The 21,989-nt window shown below is 47.9% G+C and overlaps 1 protein-coding gene across 2 annotated transcripts in view; it reads left to right on the top strand.

The window, feature by feature from the left end:
* Nucleotides 1-5,784: 5,784 nt before the first annotated feature.
* Sgk2 (serum/glucocorticoid regulated kinase 2) overlaps nt 5,785-21,989 on the top strand; it is a 21,911-nt gene continuing 5,706 nt past the window's right edge. Inside the window, exons 1-12 of one of the 2 annotated variants that reach the window (XM_036186545.1) lie at nt 5,785-5,872; nt 7,039-7,182; nt 7,933-7,982; nt 8,498-8,555; nt 8,726-8,809; nt 10,917-11,048; nt 12,539-12,651; nt 12,914-12,950; nt 13,974-14,060; nt 17,988-18,083; nt 18,887-19,042; nt 21,680-21,769. In XM_036186545.1, coding sequence (XP_036042438.1) covers nt 7,147-7,182; nt 7,933-7,982; nt 8,498-8,555; nt 8,726-8,809; nt 10,917-11,048; nt 12,539-12,651; nt 12,914-12,950; nt 13,974-14,060; nt 17,988-18,083; nt 18,887-19,042; nt 21,680-21,769 — 939 coding nt within the window. In that variant the 5' untranslated portion in view covers nt 5,785-5,872; nt 7,039-7,146. Of the gene's footprint in view, nt 5,873-7,038; nt 7,183-7,932; nt 7,983-8,497; nt 8,556-8,725; nt 8,810-10,916; nt 11,049-12,538; nt 12,652-12,913; nt 12,951-13,973; nt 14,061-17,987; nt 18,084-18,886; nt 19,043-21,679; nt 21,770-21,989 lie in introns of those variants that run through there. The other variant, XM_036186543.1, reaches the window with a different exon arrangement.

Here is a 21,989-nt window from a genome sequence, read left to right as displayed (position 1 = left end):
ATTTAGAGCAGGATGCAAGTGTTCACCCAACTATCATTCTTCTAAAATGATGCCAGGTTGGTGAACCCTGGGTGGTTAGGCACTAGCTCAGTACAACAGAGTTCAAGAGGGGTCTATTGATATAGCAGGACACAGTAAGAATAAGCTGCCCATCCTTGGAAGTTATCAAGGAAGGGCTGGATGCAGGAGCAGATAGCCATCATTAAGAAAAAGGTGGGCGAGAGTTGGATGAAATAGATTATTTTATTGTCCATTTTCTGTGGTGATATATTGTGTACCCTAATAAAATCTGCCTGAGGATCAAAGAACAGAACAAGCCACTAGATTAAACATAGAAACCAGGCAGTGGTGGCACACACCTTTAATCCTAGCACTCGGGAAGCAGAGATCCATGTGGATCTCTGAGTTCAAAGCCATCCTGGACTACACAAGATTGACTCAGTCTAGGAGAGAAACTGAGCCAGGTAGTAGTGGCACACACCTTTAGTCCCAGTTCTTAGAATCACACGCCTTTAATCCCAGCACTAGGAAGGAAGTGATGGCTGGGTGGAGAAAAGTATATAAGGCCTGAGGAGACAGGAACTGAAGCTTTTCAGACTGAGGAGTCCTAGAGGTGAGACGTGACAGTGGCTTGTTCCTTTGTCTCTCTGATCTTTCAGCATTTACCCCAATACCTGGTTCCGGGTTTTTTATTCATAATACCGATTTAAGATTCAAGCAACATTTGGTGCCCAATGTGGGGCACAAACCCACAACCCTGGGATTAAGAGTCCCCTGCTCTACTGACTGAGTTAGCTGGGTTGAATTAGTCTTACAGTTTCCACTATAAGACCTTTAGAAATTCGAGCAACAATTCTCCCATTTCCAGGAGAAGTGATTAAGATGATGACAAGTGGGAAGGCTAAGTGGACAAGCCTAACTTTCACTGGACTGTGGGAAGAGGATGATTTAAGAACGAAAGTGTGTCAGTGTCAGAAGGGACTTGGGAGAGCCTTCATCGAGGCTCCAGAATTCTCATGAGGCTCTGGGAGCCGAAGTCGCTTGCCCAAGGTCACACAGCTTAAGTTGTAGTTTTTTAACAGTTCAGAGGGTCCCCAGGGCACAGTTGTCCAGAAGCCAGTGGTACAGCAACCAAGGTGATTCAGTCCAGCAGTTAATTAGTAACCGGGAGGTTCTGAAGCCAACTCCCAGCTGGAAGGGCCAGGAGGTTGAGGGTGTGCTGGTTTGAGAGACAGAAGAGCGAGCGAGCGGGTGACAGGTCACTCCTGCTTGGGAAGGTTGCTGGGTGAGTCAGGATTGGGTACACGGAGGAAGCACAGTTCTCCAGGACCTGCGCTGGGACCCAGGGTTTCGAGGTGAGGGGCTCCCCTGTGAGCAGAGTACCTGCCTTGCTCCCAGCTTAAAGCAGCATCTCTGTATTCCAACTGCCTGCCTAGGCTAGATGGCTTCCTAATTACCCCTTTTCTGTCTCTTTCATGTCCTTCCCCCACCCAACTTTACCCCTTCCTCCTTTTCCTCTACCGATTTTTCTTGCTCCCTAACTCCCTTCCCTTTCCCTCCCTTCCCATCCAACTGACTCCTTCATTTCTTCTTCTCTGCCTAATTCCTTCTTTCTTCCTGAACCAGTGTATCTTCACCTTCATCCCCACTTTCATTCTTTCCATTTCTAACAGTCTCATCTCTTCTGGAGATTCTAGGCTGTGGGTTTTGGGGTCAACTTGCCTGGGTTCAAATCCTATTTATAACATTTGCTGGCATGGTATCTCACTCAAGTTGTTTCTCTTCACCATGCCTAGGTTTCCTCTTCATTTAAACAGGAGTAATAGGGCTGGGGGAGAGGTTAGCTTCGAGGTGGAGCACTTGGTTGGCAGTCCCGGATTCAGTCATTCAGTCTTCATCAACACATGCATTCTCTCTCCCTCTCCCTCTCCTTCTCCCTCTCCCTCTCCCTCTCCCTCTCCCTCTCCCTCCCTCCCTCTCTCTCTCTCTCTCTCTCTCTCTCTCTCTCTCTCTCTCTCTCTCTCTCACACACACACACACACGTATGGGTGATAATTCCTATCCTATGGGGTTTATAGGAACAAAATAAGACCAAGCTAGTCCTTGAGCTGAGAAGGCAGGTAAATGGCACCGTCCAGTATAGTGAAGCCAGGAACAGTGACAGGAGCAGATACAAGGAGAGGACACTGGGCAAAGTTTTTAGGGGAGGCAACTGACAACCCATGAAAGGGTTGGGCATGCAGGCCATGTTGGTGAGGGAATGTTCTCAAGAGAGAGATCTGTGTATTACTCCTTCCCTAGCCCACCATGCCAGTCTAGGGAGACGGAAACAGGCACAGCAGAGATGCACCCGAGGAAGGCAAGTCTAGGCAGCAGCAAGTGATGGGAGGGATGATATTAACGGCTCGGGGACGAGAGAAGGGCTGGTGAGATTGCCCACAGGATAAAGGACTTGCCGTCAAGGCTGATGGCCTGAGTTCAATCTTGGGGACCCTCATGGTGGAAGAAGAGAACTGACTCCTTCAAGTTTTACACACACACACACACACACACACACACACACACACACATACACATACACACACACACATACACACACACACACACACATATACACACACATACACACACATACACACACACATACACATACACACATACACACACATACACACACACACACATACACACACATACACACACACACATACACACATACACATACACACACATACACACACATACACACACACACACACACACACATACACACACACACACACATACACACATACACACACACAGAGAGAGAGAGAGAGACGGCGGGGGGGGGGAGTCAATACATGTAATAATAAAGATAAAATAAAATAATCAGGAGAAGACACTGATGTCAAGTTGGGCCAGGTTGTATCTATCACAAGACAGTAACACAAGAGACAAGGAACTCTTAGGAACTGCAGGAGTGGGGTGGGGGGTCTTAGGCAAGGTGACGGGAGACTGGGCAGTGAACATGATGAAACTTGGTACTTTAGCAATTAAACAGTCACACTGTAAGAAATTGTGTACAATAGTGCAAAAAGAAAAACAGATAACCTGACCTAATAGCTAGTGGTCATGGCCTCCTGCATTTGGTTATGGCTATTCATGCAAATGTCCATTGTCTTCCCCCACACACTTTAATAAAAATTAGTACCCCAGTGCACCCACCATTCTGAAACTTGCTTTCTCCTTGATAATTGCATCAGATGTGTTCCCCCCATTTGGTCTATGTAGCTTACACAGACAGAGGTTTGGGTTGTATAACTTTTCATTTTGTATGTATACTATACTTGATCATTTCCACTCCTTGACTTCATTAGTCAAATGTGTCATGAACTCCGCCACTATTTTACACTGGTTCTAGATGGAAAGGATTCAGTAGTGAGCAAGCAAAGTCTGCCTTCATGAACTGATGTTCTACTTTGAGATGGAAAATTAGAGGCTCGACCAGTCTCATGATATGAGGGGATGAATGTGAGTGCACAGTCAGATACACAGCCTCCAGAGAAGAGGCCAGCTACTGTGGAGGGTGGACCAGTCATCAGGATTTGCTCAGGACAGACTGCACAGGCTCAGCATTGGACGCCCTAAGCCCCAGAGAGACCAAGACAATCCGTCACCTGCTCTCAGTCTGCACAGGCCTCTCCTGTAGGTGTCAATGAAATAGGGTCCTCTGTCATGTCATTGGAAGTCAGCCATGTATCTTGTCCCTGTCTGGGGCAAGAGCTTTCTAGAGAGAGGAAGTAAACACACAAGGAGCTGAGCCACTGAACTGGTTTATGAAAGTTTATGAACATGGGAAATACATGGAGATGGAGACTGAGCCAGGGTTGAAAAGGGAAGAGGAAGAGATTCTAGTAATGAACCCCAGGGCCTCTCAGAGCCACGTAGGCAAAGAAAGGGTGCCAGAGAAGATGCCAGAGCCTCATCTGAGCAAGATGAGGACACAGGAGTCATCAATCACTGGCCCTGGTATACGCGTCCACTGTCCACGGACTCCTCAGGATGCTGGGACAAAATCTGTGATGAGTTCAGGAGTGGAACAGAAAAGGAGTGTGGATGAGGGGTACAGATAGCTCCTCAGAGAAGTTCAATGAAGAAAGAGAGAGAAATGGGCTATTTAGCCAGGGTGCAAGGTGAGGAGCTAAGCCAGAGTCGATGAGGTGGTCCTAAGCGCCAGGCAAGGGCACTTAGCCTACTGGTAGCTTCTTTATCTTGTTCTTCTAAAGTCTTGCTGCCCAGCCAAGACCTCATGGGGTTTTTGTTATTGAAAAGAAATGTCCTTGGTAAGGATGTGTGTTTTGTCAACATGTCACCCTGCAGACTTGTGTATTGGTTCAACATTTCTGTTTTGTGGGAAAATAAAACTTTGATACTGTTTTCTACAGTGTTCTTAGGCCAACACCTCTAGGTCCCTTGAATTTTAGAGTCTCTAAGAAGCCTGGCCCACCTCCTCTGTGCCTACAGTGATTATATAGCCACACAGAAAGCTCCAGGAAGACAGGGGCTGGGTGGCTCCCATGACTTCCTTCCTTCCTCAGAACACCTGCCAATACCTGCTGATCCCCTAATAGAGGAAGGGACCCCCTGAGAACCTAACAGTCACACTTAACAGCAAGGCCTTTGTGAGCCAGGAGCTCCTGAGATGTGAGTTCTCACATAGCAGAAGAGCTGTGAACTAGCCAGGCCTGCTTTAGGGACAGTGAGCCAGAGCTCTTGAAGAGCCCATAGGGAAAACCTAGGTAGCCAAGTGTTTAGCAATCCAAGACCAAGGCCAGCTGGACGGAGAGCCAGCTCCAGCTTCCCTAGAGCATCTACAGGTGGATTGTTCTCCATGGCTATAGCTCAGGTCCCAGGGACCTCTTTTCTAGACCAGGTGGTCTATGTAGTGCCTGGTTGGAACCCTGGGTTCTAACAGATGGGCCCTTTATATATGTATGTACTTGTTCACACACACACACACACACACACACACACGGGGGGGGGGGGGAGAGAGAGAGAGAGAGAGAGAGAGAGAGAGAGAGAATCCAACACATATGGACACAGACACACAGTGATGGACCTATACATACATATATAATACATGCTGATATATACTATACAGTGACACATGTCTGGGGACATTCCATCAACTACACACACAGCAAAACAATGATGAATTCAGCACAAATGCACACTCACATGCACATAATGCTGTCACACCAACACATGTATACTTTTTTTTCTTTTTCCTTTTTTGTTTGTTCAAGATAGGGTTTCTATGTGTAGGCTTGGCTGTCCTGGAACTTGCTCTGTAGCCCAGGCTGGCCTTGAACTCACTGAGATCTGCCTGCCTCTGCCTACCTAGTGCTGGGATTAAAGGTGTGCACCACCACTGCCCAGCACACGTACACATTCTTACACACACACACACACACACACACACACACACTCTGACACAAATAGCTGAAATCTGGCACACTAGAGACATGCCAAAGCACATCTCTTCACAAAATACTTGCAGAGAGCACATTCCCTGACCCACATGGTCACACACATTCTTACAGTCCTCAGGTTCTCCTGGGGACTGGTGCATAACCCTTCATCTCCGGGGCAGAAATGGTATCCCAGAGAGAACAGAGGTCTCCCGTCCCATCTAAGCACTGCTGGAGCCTGTGTGACATCACCAGCCCCCTCACTGCTGCCACCGCTGGAAGTTCTGAGCTCTGTGCTGGGGGCACCAGGCACTGACACTTGGCTCTTGTTGGGAGAACAGAGAGAGTCTCTCTTGTGCACGGCCTGTGCTCGGCTCCAACTGCTGCATCTCTTGGAGACCTCTGCCAAGGCTGTAAAGGTAGGTGGGATCCACAGGGGACAACCTCAGGAGGGATGGTGGTGTCTCAGATCGGCTGTGGGAGCCAGCCTGGTGTGCATGGGAGAGGCCAGGATGCACCTCCCTCTGCTCGAATTCTATAGCCTGCTGTGCAGGAGTTTGGCAGGGGAGTCCTCTAGATCAGCCTAGCATGGAACTCACTTCTGTTGCGGCTATCTTCTGGGCTGGGTGGCCTCCGATGTGGTAGATGTTCCTGGCCACAGGTGAATGGGTTTCAGTGTCCCACCTAGCCACAGAATGGTACCTCTAAGGCCTCTCCTGAAGAGAGGGTGATCTAAGAGATGCCAAGCTATATAGCCCAGGCCCCACAGCAACCAAAAGTGGGGTCTTGGAATGAATAATTTGCACCAAGGCTAGTGGGAGGTACAGAGCCTATGAGGTTCCAAGCCCCTGAACCAAACCTTGGACAGTTGGCTTCTCCCACTGTGCTGCTGGCTGCATGGACCAGCTATCTAGTCCTACTACTTAAACACAGGCCCTGGCTACCTAGGGGATTTCATAGTTCTGGCCCAAAGTTTCCAGGGTAGTCGCTGTTACTAGACCCCGGGAAAAGTACCAGGGCAAAACTGAATTCAACACAGAGCTTATCCTGGGACTATCCACAAGAATTCAGGGTTGCCAACACACCTATGTGTGAGTCTGGAGAGCCCAGGCTACCCCTAAGCAGTAACAGCCAAGAAAGTCCTGTTCTAAATCATGTGTGGTAGCACATGTCAATGTTCTTACCATTTGGGAGGCTAAGGCAGTTCAAGGTCAATCTGGGGTATACAGCAAGCTCAAGGCCAGCATGGGCTACAGAACAAGGCCCTGCATTAAAAAAAAAAATAGAGAAACAAAAAATACACAAAGCCTCTTTCAAGGCCTCAGTGCCTTACTGAGAAGTAAGAGGGAACATTCAGCTTCAGGCCTGCAAGGGTTCTGCCTGCTCTGGTGGCCATCTTGGAGTTCTGAAGCTTCTGTCAATCACAACAGTCTTCCTGTCCTGAGTGTCTCCAACCTTTGCAAAGATGCTGCCAGGCAGGGACGCCCTAGCTGTCCCTCTCTATCCCGCCTGAACTGTTTGGTGAGAACGGCTGGGTCTGGCAAGCGTCATTTGTCTCATCCATGCATGGACCTCTGGCCTTTAGGGTATCTGAAGTTGAAGGTGGACAAGAGGTCAGCCCTGCCTGGAAGCCAAGCTCCTTTGTGCCTGGTCTTCCCTGTACCCCCAGAGCCTACCTCATCACAGCTACAGAATGGCCTCCAGCCCAGCTGGAGTTCCTAGCCCACAGGTGAGTGATTCTTATTCTCCCCTGCAACACCCAGCATTCTGAACCATGGACTCACAATCTCCCAAGGCTGAGGAAATCTGTAGAGATACTGGCCAGCCCTGTGGGCTTTCAACCAGAACTTGTATCTGCCAGGTTACTGCAAACTCACAGAGATGGCCCTTTGCAAGGAAAACTGAAAAGAGATTTGCTTGGGGGCTATAAGAAGTAGATTTGGTTAGGAAAAAAATATGACATTGGTTGTGAAAATACATAGGTTCAAATCCCACCTTGGCCACATGTAAGGTCTTGGACAACTCCTCTCTGGCTTCGGTTTTCTTTCCTTATAATTGTTGTGATGGCCAGCAGCCTCTCAAGGTCATTAGGAGAAGCAAGTGTGGTGTGAATGATTAGATGGAGGAGTCAGTGGGTACCAGGGAGGAGAACCAATGAAGGAAGGGAAGGAAAGAGGTAGGAAAGCTAATTAATGATGTTGGCAGATCCAGGAACTAGGCCAAAGGAAGAGGAGGGAGCTTGCTGATCTTCATCACCTCTTTCTTTTCTTGTTTGTTTGCTTGCCTGTTTACTTTGTTTTTTTGGTTTTTTGAGACAGGGTTTCTCTGTGTAGCTTTGTGCCTTTCCTGGATCTCGCTCTGTAGACCAGGCTGGCCTCGAACTCATAGAGATCCACCAGGCTCTGCCTCCCGAGTGCTGGAATTAAAGGTGTGTGCCACCACCGCCCGGCTCATCGCCTCTTTCTTTTAATGTCTTCAGCCCTCTAGGGCCAACAGGAGCATCAACCTGGGGCCATCAGCTAACCCAAAGTGAGTTCTGTTTTCCAAAACAAAATTCCTACCTGGCTGTCCCATGGCTGGCTCTCTTTGCTTTAGAAATAAAATCCAAGGTCCCTGGTGTACTCAAAACCTTTACCAGCTGGACCAGAATCTCTCTCACTCTGTGCCTGCTCAGCTTCATCTCTCATTAACTTCCCAGCTTTGGCTCAGGCTGAGCCCTCTACCTGGTATGACCCCAAACATCTTCACAGTCAGCAACTCTTCACCCTCAGGCCCTTCTCCTGGCCATGGAGGAGACTGCCTTCTGCACCATGTACCTGATTATCTCTCTTAGTATTAACTGGTCTGTGAGCTGGGCTGGGTGTAAGGAAATATGTGTGAGGCTCTGTCTTCTGAGCTTCTTTGAGCTGTTAGACATGATGTTCTTCAGGGGTGAGGCCATGAGGCTCCTGAAAGGCCACCTGTACTTTTCAGCTCTGAAATTAACCAGAGACCCAGCTTCCTGGGATTCCAAATGCTGATCTTTATTCTTCTCCTGTCTGCAGTGCCCGACCCACAGACTTCGACTTCCTCAAAGTCATTGGCAAAGGGAATTATGGGAAGGTAAGGAGAGTCGAGTGGGGCTGGAGTCTCTCCCTTCTGTTTCCTTCCACCTGCTGTCTTGCATTAGCCTATGCAAAAGGAAGGTTCACATACCACATATCTGCAGACTGAATTGCAGCTGCTAGGGGAACCCATCATCCCTGATATCCTGTGACTGTACTTTTCTTCAGGTCCTACTGGCCAAGCGCAAGTCCGATGGAGCCTTCTATGCAGTGAAGGTGCTGCAGAAGAAGTCCATCTTAAAGAGCAAAGAGGTACCAGAACTCAGGAATGGTCACTTCCCCTCCTGCATCTTGATCCCCGGTCTAGGGTGGCTTCCCAAGATGGTTCCATCTCCAAGAGATCCAGTAGGCACAGCTCAGAAAGTCCAGCTGGCACACAGGACCCTAACCTTTTTAAAGGAAGAGAGGCCAAGCCATCTCCCTAGGAGCCTTCTGGAGGAGGATGAGAAGGTCTCTACCTTCTAGTCATTAACAGGATCCACTGACAGACCAGCTCTCTGCCCTCTCTAGGTGTCAGGCTCTCCATGAACATACTGTGGGCTCACACTGTACACTCTTCAAAGGCCCCTCAGCCTGGCCAGCTTGTGTAGGCATGGAGTTTTACTGTCCCAACTGCCTGCTCCCAAATAACCAGCAGCTGTTTTCTAAATAACCAACTCAGAGATTTAATATAAATTATAAATGCTTGGCCAATAGCTCAGGCTTGTTACTAACTAGCTCTTACAACTTAACCCATGTCTATTAATCTATGTACCTCTATCCCATTTTGTGTGTCCAACTTATTCTCCATCTGGCTGGTGACTCTTCTGACTCTGCCCTTCCTCATCCCATCATTCTCAGCTTGGCTTTCCTGCATCAGTTTATCTTGGTCAGCTATTGGCCAGTCAGCTTGTTTATTAAACCAACCATAGTGAAATATATTCACACAGTGTACAGAAGGATTATTCCACAGCAAGCTTAGATCTCTAAATGCCTCAGTGACTTGAATCCCTTCAACACAGTTAGGATAGACAGAGGATAGAATGCCAAGTCAAACTACTCAGGAGACAGATGATTCATGCCAACAAGGAGGGGAGGTCTTCCTGCATAGGTGGTCTTGAACTGACTCTGACAGTAAACAGCATTCTGATAGTTTGAAAAGAAGGTGGCATGCCCAAGGGGTAGGGAGATGGCTAAAATGACATAGTGCTCTCTGTGCAAGCATGAGGACCTACGTTTGATCCCACAAAACCCACATAAAAAAAGCTAAGCATGGCAACATGTGTCTCTAATCTCAGTGCTATGGAGATGGAGAGAAAGGACCCCTTTGTCTTGCTAACTGGTTAGACTAACCCAATCAGTAGGCTACAGGTCCAGTGAGAGACCCTGTCTCAAAGAGTAAGGTAGAAAGTGATGGAAGGAGACATCCATCATCTACTTCTTGTACACACACACACACACACACACACACACACACGAGGGGGAGGCACAGTCCAGGTGGATAAAATAGCAGAATCAAATGTTGTAGAATATTGTTTTAAGATGTGTCACATTTGTTTATGCTGTGGAATATTTGTTTAATGATGCAAAGATGTGTTACATTTTTTCATGTTGCTTTTGTTTAACTCTGTGAAGCTGTGTTACTTTGTCTAAAACACCTGATTGGTCTAATAAAGAGCTGAATGGCCAATAGTGAGGCAGAAAAAAGGATAGGTGGGGCTGGCAGACAGAGAGAATAAATAGAAGAAAAAAAGAAAAAAAGATCAAGGAAGAAGAGGGGAAGGAGGAAGACTTCAGGGGCCATACACCCAGCTACACAGCCAGACACGGGGCAAGAAGGTAAGAATAGGTATACAGAAACAGAGAAAGGTAAAAAAGCCCAGAGGCAAAAGATAGACGGGGATAATTTAAGTTAAGAAAAGCTGGCTAGAAACAAGCCAAGCTAAGGCCAAGCATTCATAGGAAATAATAAACCTCTATGTGTTTTACTCGGCCCCCCACAAAAGCCAAGAGAGTAAAACAACCAAGTACAATCAAAGGCATGAATATAGGTAGTCATGGCACTTTTTTTTCTAGAGAGCTTCCCTGGGACTCAATCATCTTGTCATAGTATATGCTTTGCTTGTTTCCCAGGGGCAGGGGTTTCTGAAGTTACACTAGAATGAAGGGGCTGGGGATGAGGCTCAGGACACTGACTGTTAACTATTAACAAGGAGGCTAGGCCTGGCTTGGAGACAAAAGAGAGCCAGTGTGGGTATTTGAACTGGAGTGGGAAAAAGCCTTGGGCAGGACACCCCCATAAACGAGGCCACTGGATTGTGCTGGAATGGAAGGAGCTGTACTAGACTGTGACAGGGAGCCTGTCTGTGTGACTCCACAGCAGAACCACATCATGGCAGAGCGCAATGTACTGCTCAAGAACGTGAGGCACCCCTTCCTGGTGGGCCTGCGTTACTCCTTCCAGACCCCAGAGAAGCTCTACTTTGTGCTTGACTATGTCAACGGAGGAGAGGTGAGTGGACCTCAGGAAGGGAGCTGTCCTCCCATGTGCCCACTGTGTATCCACTCCAGAGTGGCCTCACTGAATCCTACAACAGACCCACTTGGTAGTCTAAAGAAACAGAGGCTCAGCTCAGCAAGTCACATCTCAAGACAACCAGTCTACACTAGGTCCTTTTCACCCCTGCTGCTGCAGGGGTGTTTCCCACACAAGGTGGCTCGTAATCATGTTCGTAGACCTTAGGAAAGGGCTCTGCCAAGAGAAGTGTGTGCTCACTATTTCCAATACTTCCATTTCCAACACCCAGGCCACAGGCCCACACCCATCACTATCATTTTTTAAAGTTTTGTTTATTTCCATATCCGTGTATTGTACATGCCTATTTTTATGTGTGGGGCAAATGTGTAGGTACATGTGTTTGCACATGGAGGCCAGAGGTTGACGTCAAGAGTCTTCAATTTCCCTTCCATTTTTTCAACAAATCAGGGTCTCTCAACCAAACCCAGAGCTTGACAGTAGCTAGTCTTGCTAGCCAGTTTGCTCTGATGATCCTGTCCCCACCTTCTGAGGCTGGAATTACAGGGAGGCAGCCATGCCCACCGGGTATTTCTATTGATCTCTGGGGACTGGATGTGAGTCCTTATACTTTAACTACCGAGCTATCTCTCTAGCTTGATGTCACTATCCTCAGTAGAGATCCGAGCCACCTGCAAACCCCAAAGCAGGGCAGGACAAGCTGGGCACCATCTTGGACTTTGCTTTGTCTCACCGAACAAAGGGGCAAAATTTAGTGGGGGCTTTCCTCAGTTGTACCAGGTTTGGTGTATCTGAAAAAATGTTTTTCAGCCTGAGTCCAATAGGGGAGGTTTCATCCTGCACATCCCCAAGTGATGGCTTTGCAACCAACAAGGCAGACTGAGCAGGGAGATCTAAGCTGAGCTCAATGTGACATCCTACTGCTTGGGTTGGAGGAAAAGCACATTTTTGTTGGGCATGGTGCCTCACACCTATAATCCCAACACATGGCATACAGAGGTGGGAGGATTGAGTTCAAGGCCAATCTGGGTTGCATAGAGTCTACCCCTCCCCCTTCCCCCAACCCCACACACAAAGTATGTCTTGAACTACCTGGTTTCAAATTCCAGCTCTGCCAGCTGTGAGATGTAGGACCTTAGACAAACCATGTAACTCCTCCTCCTCTGACAGGAAACTGGCGTCACGGCTGAGATCTTGAAAATAGTCTTAAGGATTAATCAAGAGCTGTGAGAGAGGCTGACTTGCAGCCTGGAACACTGTAGCTGCTTAATTATGCTCTGAAGGCATGGAGAGCACACATGCCCTGGGGGGGTGGGGGGGTCAGCATGCAGTCTTTTGGTTCAAGTACACCAAAGTGTAGACTAGGCTAACTGGCCTGCATGGAATAGAGTTGTCTTGAGGGCCCCTGTCTGGTGATCTAGGAGCTGGAATCCAGCTACCTACCATCTCACTGTCCTCTCTCCTAGCTCTTCTTCCATCTGCAGCGGGAGCGCAGGTTCCTGGAGCCCCGGGCCCGGTTCTACACTGCAGAGGTGGCCAGCGCCATTGGCTACCTCCACTCTCTCAACATCATTTACAGGTGAGGCCTGCTCTCAGCTCATGGTCAGTCCCAGGAGCTTTTTGCTCCACCAGGCAGGGATTGTGTGGGCCATGAAGTCTCACTGAACTTGGTCCTTTGACCGAGGCAGTTTCTTATTTAGGGTTGGGATGTCCTCCTTTCCAGAGTCAGGTCTCCTTGGTTTTTCTTTTTAACCTGTGGGAGCATCCACGAGTAGTTCTCCTGCTAGGACCCCAGTCCCCAATTCACTGAGTAAATGGCTGTTTTCTCTTATTTTCTACAGAGACTTGAAGCCAGAAAACATTCTCTTGGACTGCCAGGTGTGGTGGTGGTGGTGGTGGTGGTGGTGGTGGTGGTGGTGGTGGTGGTGTGTGTGTGTGTGTGTGTGTGTTTACATGCAGCACAAATCTGTGCTCTCCAGCCATGGTCTGTATATATTGGTATTTATGCATTATACGTATATGTATATAATAACATACCTTCTTGTGTGTATGTGTACATATGCGATCATGCACATATCCATGTATATAAACGTGCACAGGAGACTATGTGCATGTATGTCTATATATGTATATATACACATATACAGACCTGTGGTGGGGGGTGGGAGGTGTGCCATGTGTGGCCAGGTAGAAGCTAGGGATCTGTAGACCTTCCATGTTTCCTGATTCCCTGGAGATAGACCCTGAGATGGAGAATGAAATGTAGGTTTCTTGGGGAACACTTTCCAAAAGATATAGCTTTAAGGGGGATGAAGAAAACAGGGTGGGCAGAGGGAAAGGAGCAGCTGCACTGGGTTTGCAAGAGAGGCTTAGTATATCTCACAGAACGGAGCCCCAAGCAGGGATGTCTCTTCCGCAAGGTAATAAGTTGACACAAGGAGACTTGGACCTTCATGGCCCCCACTGCTCAGTTGCTGGATGTGGATTGCCCGCTAGGGAGCAGCATAGTTTTGGACAGGAGTACAGTCCCAGCAGTGAGGATTAGGCACAGCAGCTCCTAAAGTCTGATAGCCCTCGGTATCTGTCTACTTTCTCCATCCTCATGCCCAGCTGGCATTGGTGGACTTGATTTCTCAATCTTTGGCCCTCCATTAAGGGGATTGCTACCCAGCAGAGAACATCCTGGAGTTGCTACTGTTGTAGGCATGGACCTAAGTCATGATGAGCTAAGGAAGGCTGCAGAGTGTCATGTCCCCAGCCTGTGCCCTCAGACCTCCTGGCATCCGGGCCACGACACTTGAGTCTGCATAAAGCATGCAGCGTGTGTCTCCTCACCATACTGTACAGCCGTTGCTCTAGGGTGTGGCATTTGAGTTTTGTCCTGTTGTCTCTTACCCACAGGGACACGTGGTACTGACAGATTTTGGCCTTTGCAAGGAATGTGTGGAGCCTGAGGAGACCACATCCACCTTCTGTGGCACCCCTGAGGTATGTGAAAGATCTGTGGAGAAGGCTGTCCATAAGTGGTTGAGGCCACAGCTCCTAAATAAAGCCAGCTACAGCAGCGAGGCCTCACTCCATCCTCGAAAGCTCTTCCCTGAGTCTACCTATAAGGAGCCTTCATCTCCTCATGAGTGTTAAGGAACCAGCTTTTGGAATGGTGGGCTCCCAGCTACCTCTAGTGAGTTCTACTGCTTCTCAGTGGGAATAGACAAGCTACAGCTGGAGGTGGGGTGCATGCCTGTAATCCCAGCACTTAGGGGGTGGGGACAGGAAGATCAGGAGTTTGAAGCCAGCCTCAAGTATATAATAGGTGCCAGGTCAGCTGGACTTCATGAGACTGAAAACAAATAGATGCAAACCTTATGTATTTATTGTGATGTGGGGGGTTGAGTTCAGAGCCTCAGGCATGATAGGCAACTACATTTTAAAAGTAAAAAGATGTGCTGGAGAGGTGGCTCAGTGCTTAAGAGCACTGGTTACTCTTCCAGAGAACCTGGTTTGTTTCCAACTTACACATCAGCTCACAAGTGTCTATTGCTCCAGTTCGAAAGGATTCAATGCCCTCTTCTGGTCTCCATGGATACTGCATGCAAGTGGTACAAGCAAAACACCCGTGCACACAAAATGAAATAAATCATGTATGTATGTATGTATGTATGTATGTATGTATGTATGTATGTATGTGTGTGTATGTGTGTATGTATGTATGAATGTATGTATGTATGAATGTATGTATGTATGAATGTATGTATGTATGTATGAATGTATGTATGTATGAAGACAGGGATGGAGAGATGTCTCAGCAGCGGCACCCACATGGCAGCTCACAGCCAATCCTCCACAGTAACTCCAGTTCTAGAGGATCTGGCACCCTCTTCTGGTCACTGTGGGAACTACACACATGTGGCATACATGACATACATGCAGGCAAAACACCCATACACATAAAATAAATCTTTAAGAAAACTAAAAAAGACAGGACTGGGGGGTGTAGCTCGATGGCAGAGCACTCACCAAGACCCTGGGTTTGAACCCCACTAACACAGGCACGTACACACAAAGTAAAAAGAAACAGGTGATGCTAGGCCTGGTGACACATCCCTTAATCCCACATTTGGAAGGCAGAAGCAGGCAGATCTCTGTGAGTTTGAGACTAGCCTGGCATAGATAACAAGTTCCAGACCAGCCAAGGCTACATAGGTAGATCCTGTCTTGGGGGGGGTGGAGGGAAAAATGGGTTAAACTAATTTAACAAGGTATTTTATTTAGCTCAATATATCTCAAATCTTCTCATTTAAATATATAATCAGTGTAAAATTGTGAAATAGGGATGTCAAGCCTGATTAGTGGGTAAGGGCACTTGCTGTCAAGCCTACAGCCCTGAGTGCAATGCCTAGAACCCATTCGGTAGGAGGATAGAACTGTTTTTTCCAAATTGGTCCTCTGATCTCCATATGTTTGAGCATGCACACACCCACAAAAATAAAATAAATGTAAAAATGTTGAAATAACATCTAGCATGTGAATATAGTTTATATTTATAGTCTGCCTCAGTTGTGACTGGCCATATTTCAATAGACCCAAATCTTTTTTTCTTTTCTTTTCTTTTCTTTTTTCTTTTCTTTTCTTTCTTTCTTTCTTTCTTTCTTTCTTTTTTTCTTTTTTTAGACAGGGTTTCTCTGTGTAACAGCCCTAGCTGTCCTGGAACTTACTTTGTAGACCAAACTGGTCTTGAACTCATAGATCCACCTGCCACTGCCTCCCTAGTGATGAAATTAAAAGCATGCACCAACATGCCCCTCTAGACCCAAATCTTGATTCTCTGCAAAAGCAATTGTTCAATAGCCACATGTGGCTAGTGGCTACTGTGAGGGATGGCACTTCTCCATAGGGCCACATCCCTGACCAGGAGAGAGTAGCCTGAGAGTTAAAGTCAGGGCTTGCAATTGTTAAACATAAATATGCCTCCCTCTTTCAGACAGAGAGTCTAGGTTACAATTTGTAGATTTCTACAATCCCCGTACTTATCTTCATTGAGAGGATGAGGCATGAGGCTTGTAAAATGTGCCTGAAAATAATCATAATTAGGACAGCTAATATAGCTTAGTGGTAGAGTGATGGCCTGGCATGCATGAGGCCCCGAGTTTAACCCCAACACCACAACAAACAAACAAATAAACAAGCATTGCATGTCTGAACCTGTCTATCTGACCTGCCTTGGGTTTAAAACCTTTCCTTGAACTCCCACTGGTCTTGAACATTGAATCTTGAACCTGCAGAGTACCTGTGGGTTGGACAGGCACCAGAAAGGGGCAGAGGGCTGAGGCTGCAAAGGGGAGCAGCGCCTCTCTGTTTAGTCTGGAACAAGACATAAGAGCCACCCAGGTTGTCTCCATCATCCTGCAGAGCTGTGCCTGTACCTTCAGGTGGGCTCTGCCAGTTGGTACTCAGGGAACTGACAGTCAGGTAACCTCTCCCAGAAGGGACCATTGTCTATGTTTGTGCATGTGTATCCACTGGAGAAAGCTGACCCCAAAGCCTGACAGCAGCCAGTCCTTCCATGGGTGTAACTAGCATTAGGGAGCAGGGGATATAGAATTGTGACTCATGTAGGAGACATCCCTTCTTCCATGACCACCACTGCTGAGTGCCAGGCACACAGACCTACCTACATTTGTTCCCATGTCCCCAGTAGGGACTCCATGTCCCTATTTTTATTTATTAATTAATGTAGTGTGTGTGTGTGTGTGTGTGTGTGTGTGTGTGTGTGTGTGTGTGTGTGTGTGTGTTGTATATGCACATGTTCACGTGGATGTGGACAGGTTCATATGCACATGCATGCATATGGAGGCTAGAGGTTGATGTTGGGTGTCTTCCATAAGCACTTTCCACATGATATTTTCGACACAGTGTGTCTCAAACTGTACTTGCAGTTCATTGATTTGGCGAGGCTGGCTGGCCATTGATCCAGGGATCTGCTTATCTCCCCACCACTACCTGGTATCACAGGGGCTACATATGTGAGCCGCCTCACCTAGCTTTATGTGACTGTGGGGATCTGGATATAGGTCCTCATGCTTATACAGCAAGCATTAACCAACTGAGCCAGCTCTCCAGCCTCCACTCCAACTATGTTTCCATTTTGAGGATAAGGAAGCCGAAGTTCTGGCAGGTCCAGTGCTCTGCCTGGACCCAGACACAGAAGACGGCTCAGGGCCATCTGATTCTCATCCCTTCCAGACCCATACATCCCTTAGGGTAGCTGTTTCTGTTGCTGGGACTCTGTTCCTTAGCAGCAAAGAACCCCAAGCCCGGAAGTCACTAAAACCTTGTGACTAGCAGAAACAGAACTGCCTGTGTTTTTTTTCCTTGTACCAGGCACAGCTCCTGGCATGTTCCCATCTATCAATGTAACCTGGAATACCACTCCTTTCCTGACCATCTCCCATGCATTAAGGATTCCAGAACAAGGGTGTGCCATGTTCCTTTAGCTTTGCCTAGTTGTTGCCCTTCTATACTGTGAGGTGCCACCAGGACTTTCCCAGTGCTAGGACACAGATAGGTGACCACAGGTGACCGTGTGCAAATGAGAAGGCATTCCCTGCTTCTGAATTACCATTCTGGCTTAGCAAGTAGATCCCAGACTGATTGCAGCTCCCTTTACCCCCTGGATGGTACTCCTGTGTATTGTACAGTGTGCACAACTATACAGGCAGTCTTGCCTGATCTCCTGTATGTCGCCAGTGCACTGCAAAGAGCCTGTCACCAACAAGGCCTCTAGTAAATGGATGCTAATGAACACAGGACAAGCCATAAAACTATGACAGCAGGAGCAACCCCCTTCAAGTGCCTTCTTTACAGATATAGACACAGAGGCTAGGCATCCTCAAATAACTGTACTTCTGCCAACAGTACCTGGCCCCTGAAGTACTTCGTAAAGAGCCTTACGATCGAGCAGTGGACTGGTGGTGCTTAGGGGCAGTCCTCTACGAGATGCTGCATGGCCTGGTGAGTGGACAGAGATGTCTACAGGGCACATGTGGCCTGGGAAAGCTGAGGTTGGTCCCCATTTTATGTAACTTACTCTAGCTTTGCACAGGAAATTAAACAAGCTATCCATCTACCCCGGGAAAAAAAAGATGAGGCCGAAATGAATATGAAGAATGTATATCTCTTGTAAACAGTGTTATTTTCAGTTACCATTTATAACACCCTCCTGGCAGAGCGGAGAGTTGCTTTTATTGTACTAAGAGGGAAACTTAGACTGAAAGGTCACAGTGCTGGTAGATTGAGAGTCATCCTGGGCTGTGTGCTTCGGTGGAAGCCTGTGTGGACCTGCCTGAGGCTGGCTTTACTCTGGGCTGGATTCTCCAGCATGGCGTGCGGTAGAAGGACTAAGCTCTGTGGGTTCGGAAGGAGGGGCAGACCATGGGTATAATTTAGAGTCCCGCTCTTTCCTTAGCTGTGTGGTTCAGTGGTCCCCAGCCTTGTCTTCTCTCATCTGCCTATCTGTAGCCTCTGGCAGAAGATGGCTATGAAGCCATGAAGAAATGATGAGGGGAAGACATCCCAGAACCTCCAGGAGCCTCCTGTGGACGTGCAAAGTCTGTGGCTTTCTCAGCAGTACTCCCCCGTGCTGGAAGGCTGGAGGTCCTTTCTCTCCCCATCTGCCTGCCCCACGAGCTGTGGTACTTACTAGATGCAGGCCTGGCTACACACTCCTCGCTAGCCAGTTTGCTCTAACACTCCCTGATGAGACCCCTTTCCATGGTTTCATGGCTGAACCCCAGCTTCTCTCTCTGTCTCCCCAGCCCCCCTTTTTCAACAGTGACGTGGCCAAGATGTATGAGAACATTTTGCATCAACCACTACAGATCCCCGGAGGCCGGACAGTGGCCGCCTGTGACCTCCTGCAAGGCCTTCTCCACAAGGACCAGAGGCAGCGCCTGGGCTCCAAGGCAGACTTTGTAGGTGACCAAGCAGAAGAGCACAGGGCCCTTCCTGCAGGGACAGCTCAGAAGCACCTGTGGGGGAGACTGCTTTCTTCTGCCTGTAAAGCCAGGAGCTGCTAGATCATTCCCCTAGAAATGACCTTTTCTGCCAATTGAACTCTCTCTGTATGTCTGTCTCTCTGTGTATGTCTGTCTGTCTCTGTCTCTGTCTCTGTCTCTGTCCGTGTGTGTGTGTGTGTGTGTGTGTGTGTGTGTGTGTGTGTGTGTATGTGATGTATATGTATATGTGTGTATGGAGGTCAGAGGTTGATGTCAAGTGTCTTCTCTAATTGTCCAGTTTATTTCTTGGGACAAGGTCTCTCACGGAACCTGGAGCTAACAGATTGGCTAGACTATCTTTGCCTCCTCAGTTCTGAGATTCTAGAATATGCCATCATTCCTCATTCTCAGCTCTTACGTACTGCTAGCCATCCAGACTCAGGCCCTCATGCTTGTCTATCAAGCACTTCACCAACTGAGCCATCTCTCCAGCCCCTGACTACTCTTTTAGAAGTACAGATTTTTAGCCAACCAATATTTGCTGAAGTCTTATTCTGGACCAGCACGGGCTAGGTGCTAGGGGTTTACTAGCCTGGGGCTCTGACATGGTTAAGTTTGAAGGTGGAAGGAAGCTGACAAAACCCAGAGGTTCTGTCCGATTGTCACAAAGTGTGACATGTCTCCGGAAGGAAATGAGCAGAGATAGACAATAAGGGTGTATCGGGATGGTGCCGTTTCACACTGGCACGGCCAGGCAGGTCCCCTCTAAGGAGGCGACCAGCTGATCTTGGAATGTGAGGAACCATGAAGGACTTGGACCAAGGCTCCCTGGCTATAGGCACAGCCTATGTAAAAGTCCTGTGCTCTGTGCAAGCAGGAGAACAGCAAGAAGAGCGTGATTGCTGAGCAGAGGAATAGAGCGATCTGCAGTTTTAGGAGTTTCCTCCTGCTTCTTCTGCACAGAGAACCTGCACAAACACCTTGCTTTTCACAGATGTCCAAGCAATTCAGTTTGGATGCATAAGACATGGGGATAAATAATTCATAGAGGAGTTGGGGATTTAGCTTAGTGGTAGAGCACTCACCTAGCAAGCGCAAGGCCCTGGGTTCGATCCTCAGCTTCCAAAAAAAAAAAAAAAAAAAAAAATTCATAGAATTCATTGCCTGTTCTTTCATTCCTGTTTTGACACATACATGTCTTTAAAAAAAAGATTAAAACATCACTTTAAAAATAACCTTAGGGGTTGGGGATTTAGCTCAGTGGTAGAGTGCTTGCCTAGCAAGTGCAAGGCCCTGGGTTCGGTCCTCAGCTCTGAAAAAAAAAGAAAAAAAAAGAATCTTAAACCAGGCATGGTGGCTCATGCCTTTAATCCCAGCACTTGGGAGGCAGAGGCAGGTGGATCTCTGTGAGTTGAAGACCAGTTCCAGGACAGCCAAGGCTATTACACAGAGAAACCTTGTGTTGAAAAACCAAAAAATAATTTCTTATTCATTGCTCAATGTAAGGTTATTTCAGGGTCAGCAAGCCAGTTTGGGTGTAAGGTGCCTGCTATCAAGCCTGACAACCCGAGTTCAATCCCCAGGATCCATGTGGTGGAAGATGAGAACTGAGTCCCAAAAGTTGTTCAGATCTCTGTGAGTTTTAGACCAACCTGGTGTAAAAAGTGAGTTCTAGGTCAGCCAGGGCTACATAGTAAGACCCTGTCCCAGACATGGAGACGACTGCAATCCCGATGGCCGGAGTGTCTAAAGGATAGGGTCCAGGACTGCTCACCCCCACGCTGTGGGTAGCACAGCTTTTTGACCCGTGTCTGGTATATAACAAGAGTTTGTAAGCATTCTATACACCAAAAGCTCTCCATGCCAGGTGCTGTGATGTGTGACAACACTTTGGTTATTTGCCTATCCGTTCCCCCTGCCAGCTTAAAGATCTGGGCTTCTGTGAAGACAGCCCTTCCTTCCAGAGAGGAGTTTGTATCTTAGAACATGCCTATGACTCTTGAAATAAGTTATGCATTCACAGAAATCAAACCTCTGAGAGGCAGTACTGACACAAGGTGTTGGAGGATTGTTCAGCGTGAAACAGATGGAGGGAGGACCTTCAGGAAGGGAAGGCTGTTTAGAAACAGAGTGAGAAACCATGCCCAGGACTCACTCCTCACTTCTGAGTCCCTGGAAATCTGCAGTTTTTCCTAGGGCTTTATTTCACGTGTCTCCTTTGGTGAGCAGGTTTGTGAGCAGGTTTGTTCTATTTCCCTGGATTGCATTCTGGAAGAATCAAGATCTATCAATGTGTGTGGCGGTGAGAGGCTGTGTCTTCAAGCTCCCCCTGCACACCCATTGCCCCTATCACCAGTTCTGCAGCCTTGCTCACAGACATGCTGCCAGAGCCCGAGATGGTGTGGGTGCTGAAACCTAGCAGTGAAAGGCACCTGTGGCTGTAGGGTGAAATTTGGGTTCAGATGATGCAGGAAGTAAGGTGTCAACAGAATGCTCCCTAGGCTGAGCAAACCAGCCAGAGCTGCAAAGTTCTGTCTAGTTGGTGGCTAGTTATGGGCACCAGTTGGGGAACAGCTGTGGTAAGGACTGCTGACCAGTGTCTACTCCCTGCAGCTCGACATAAAGGACCATGTGTTCTTCAGTTCCATAAACTGGGATGACCTGTACCACAAGAGGCTAACTCCACCCTTCAACCCAAATGTGGTAAGTGAGCCCAAGGGTCTGGCTTCCCAGGGCTCTAGGCCAACTCCCTTTATACAGCTGGGGAAGCAGAGGGGCCAAAAGTCTCAGAAATTCATCCAAAGCATCAAGAATGAGAGCCGGCTCTAGCTGCCCTAGCCCCTGATGGCTAGGACAGACTTAGAAGGATGACCCTTGGGCTGCTCCTTCATCTACAGCACTGTTACCCCACCACAGAGCTGAT

The sequence above is a fragment of the Onychomys torridus genome, chromosome 4, assembly GCF_903995425.1.
Source record: "Onychomys torridus chromosome 4, mOncTor1.1, whole genome shotgun sequence".
In the NCBI taxonomy this organism is placed as follows: domain Eukaryota; kingdom Metazoa; phylum Chordata; class Mammalia; order Rodentia; family Cricetidae; genus Onychomys; species Onychomys torridus.
The sequence above is the reverse complement of the archived record's forward strand: the minus strand, read 5'-3'. Positions and strand labels throughout refer to the sequence as shown.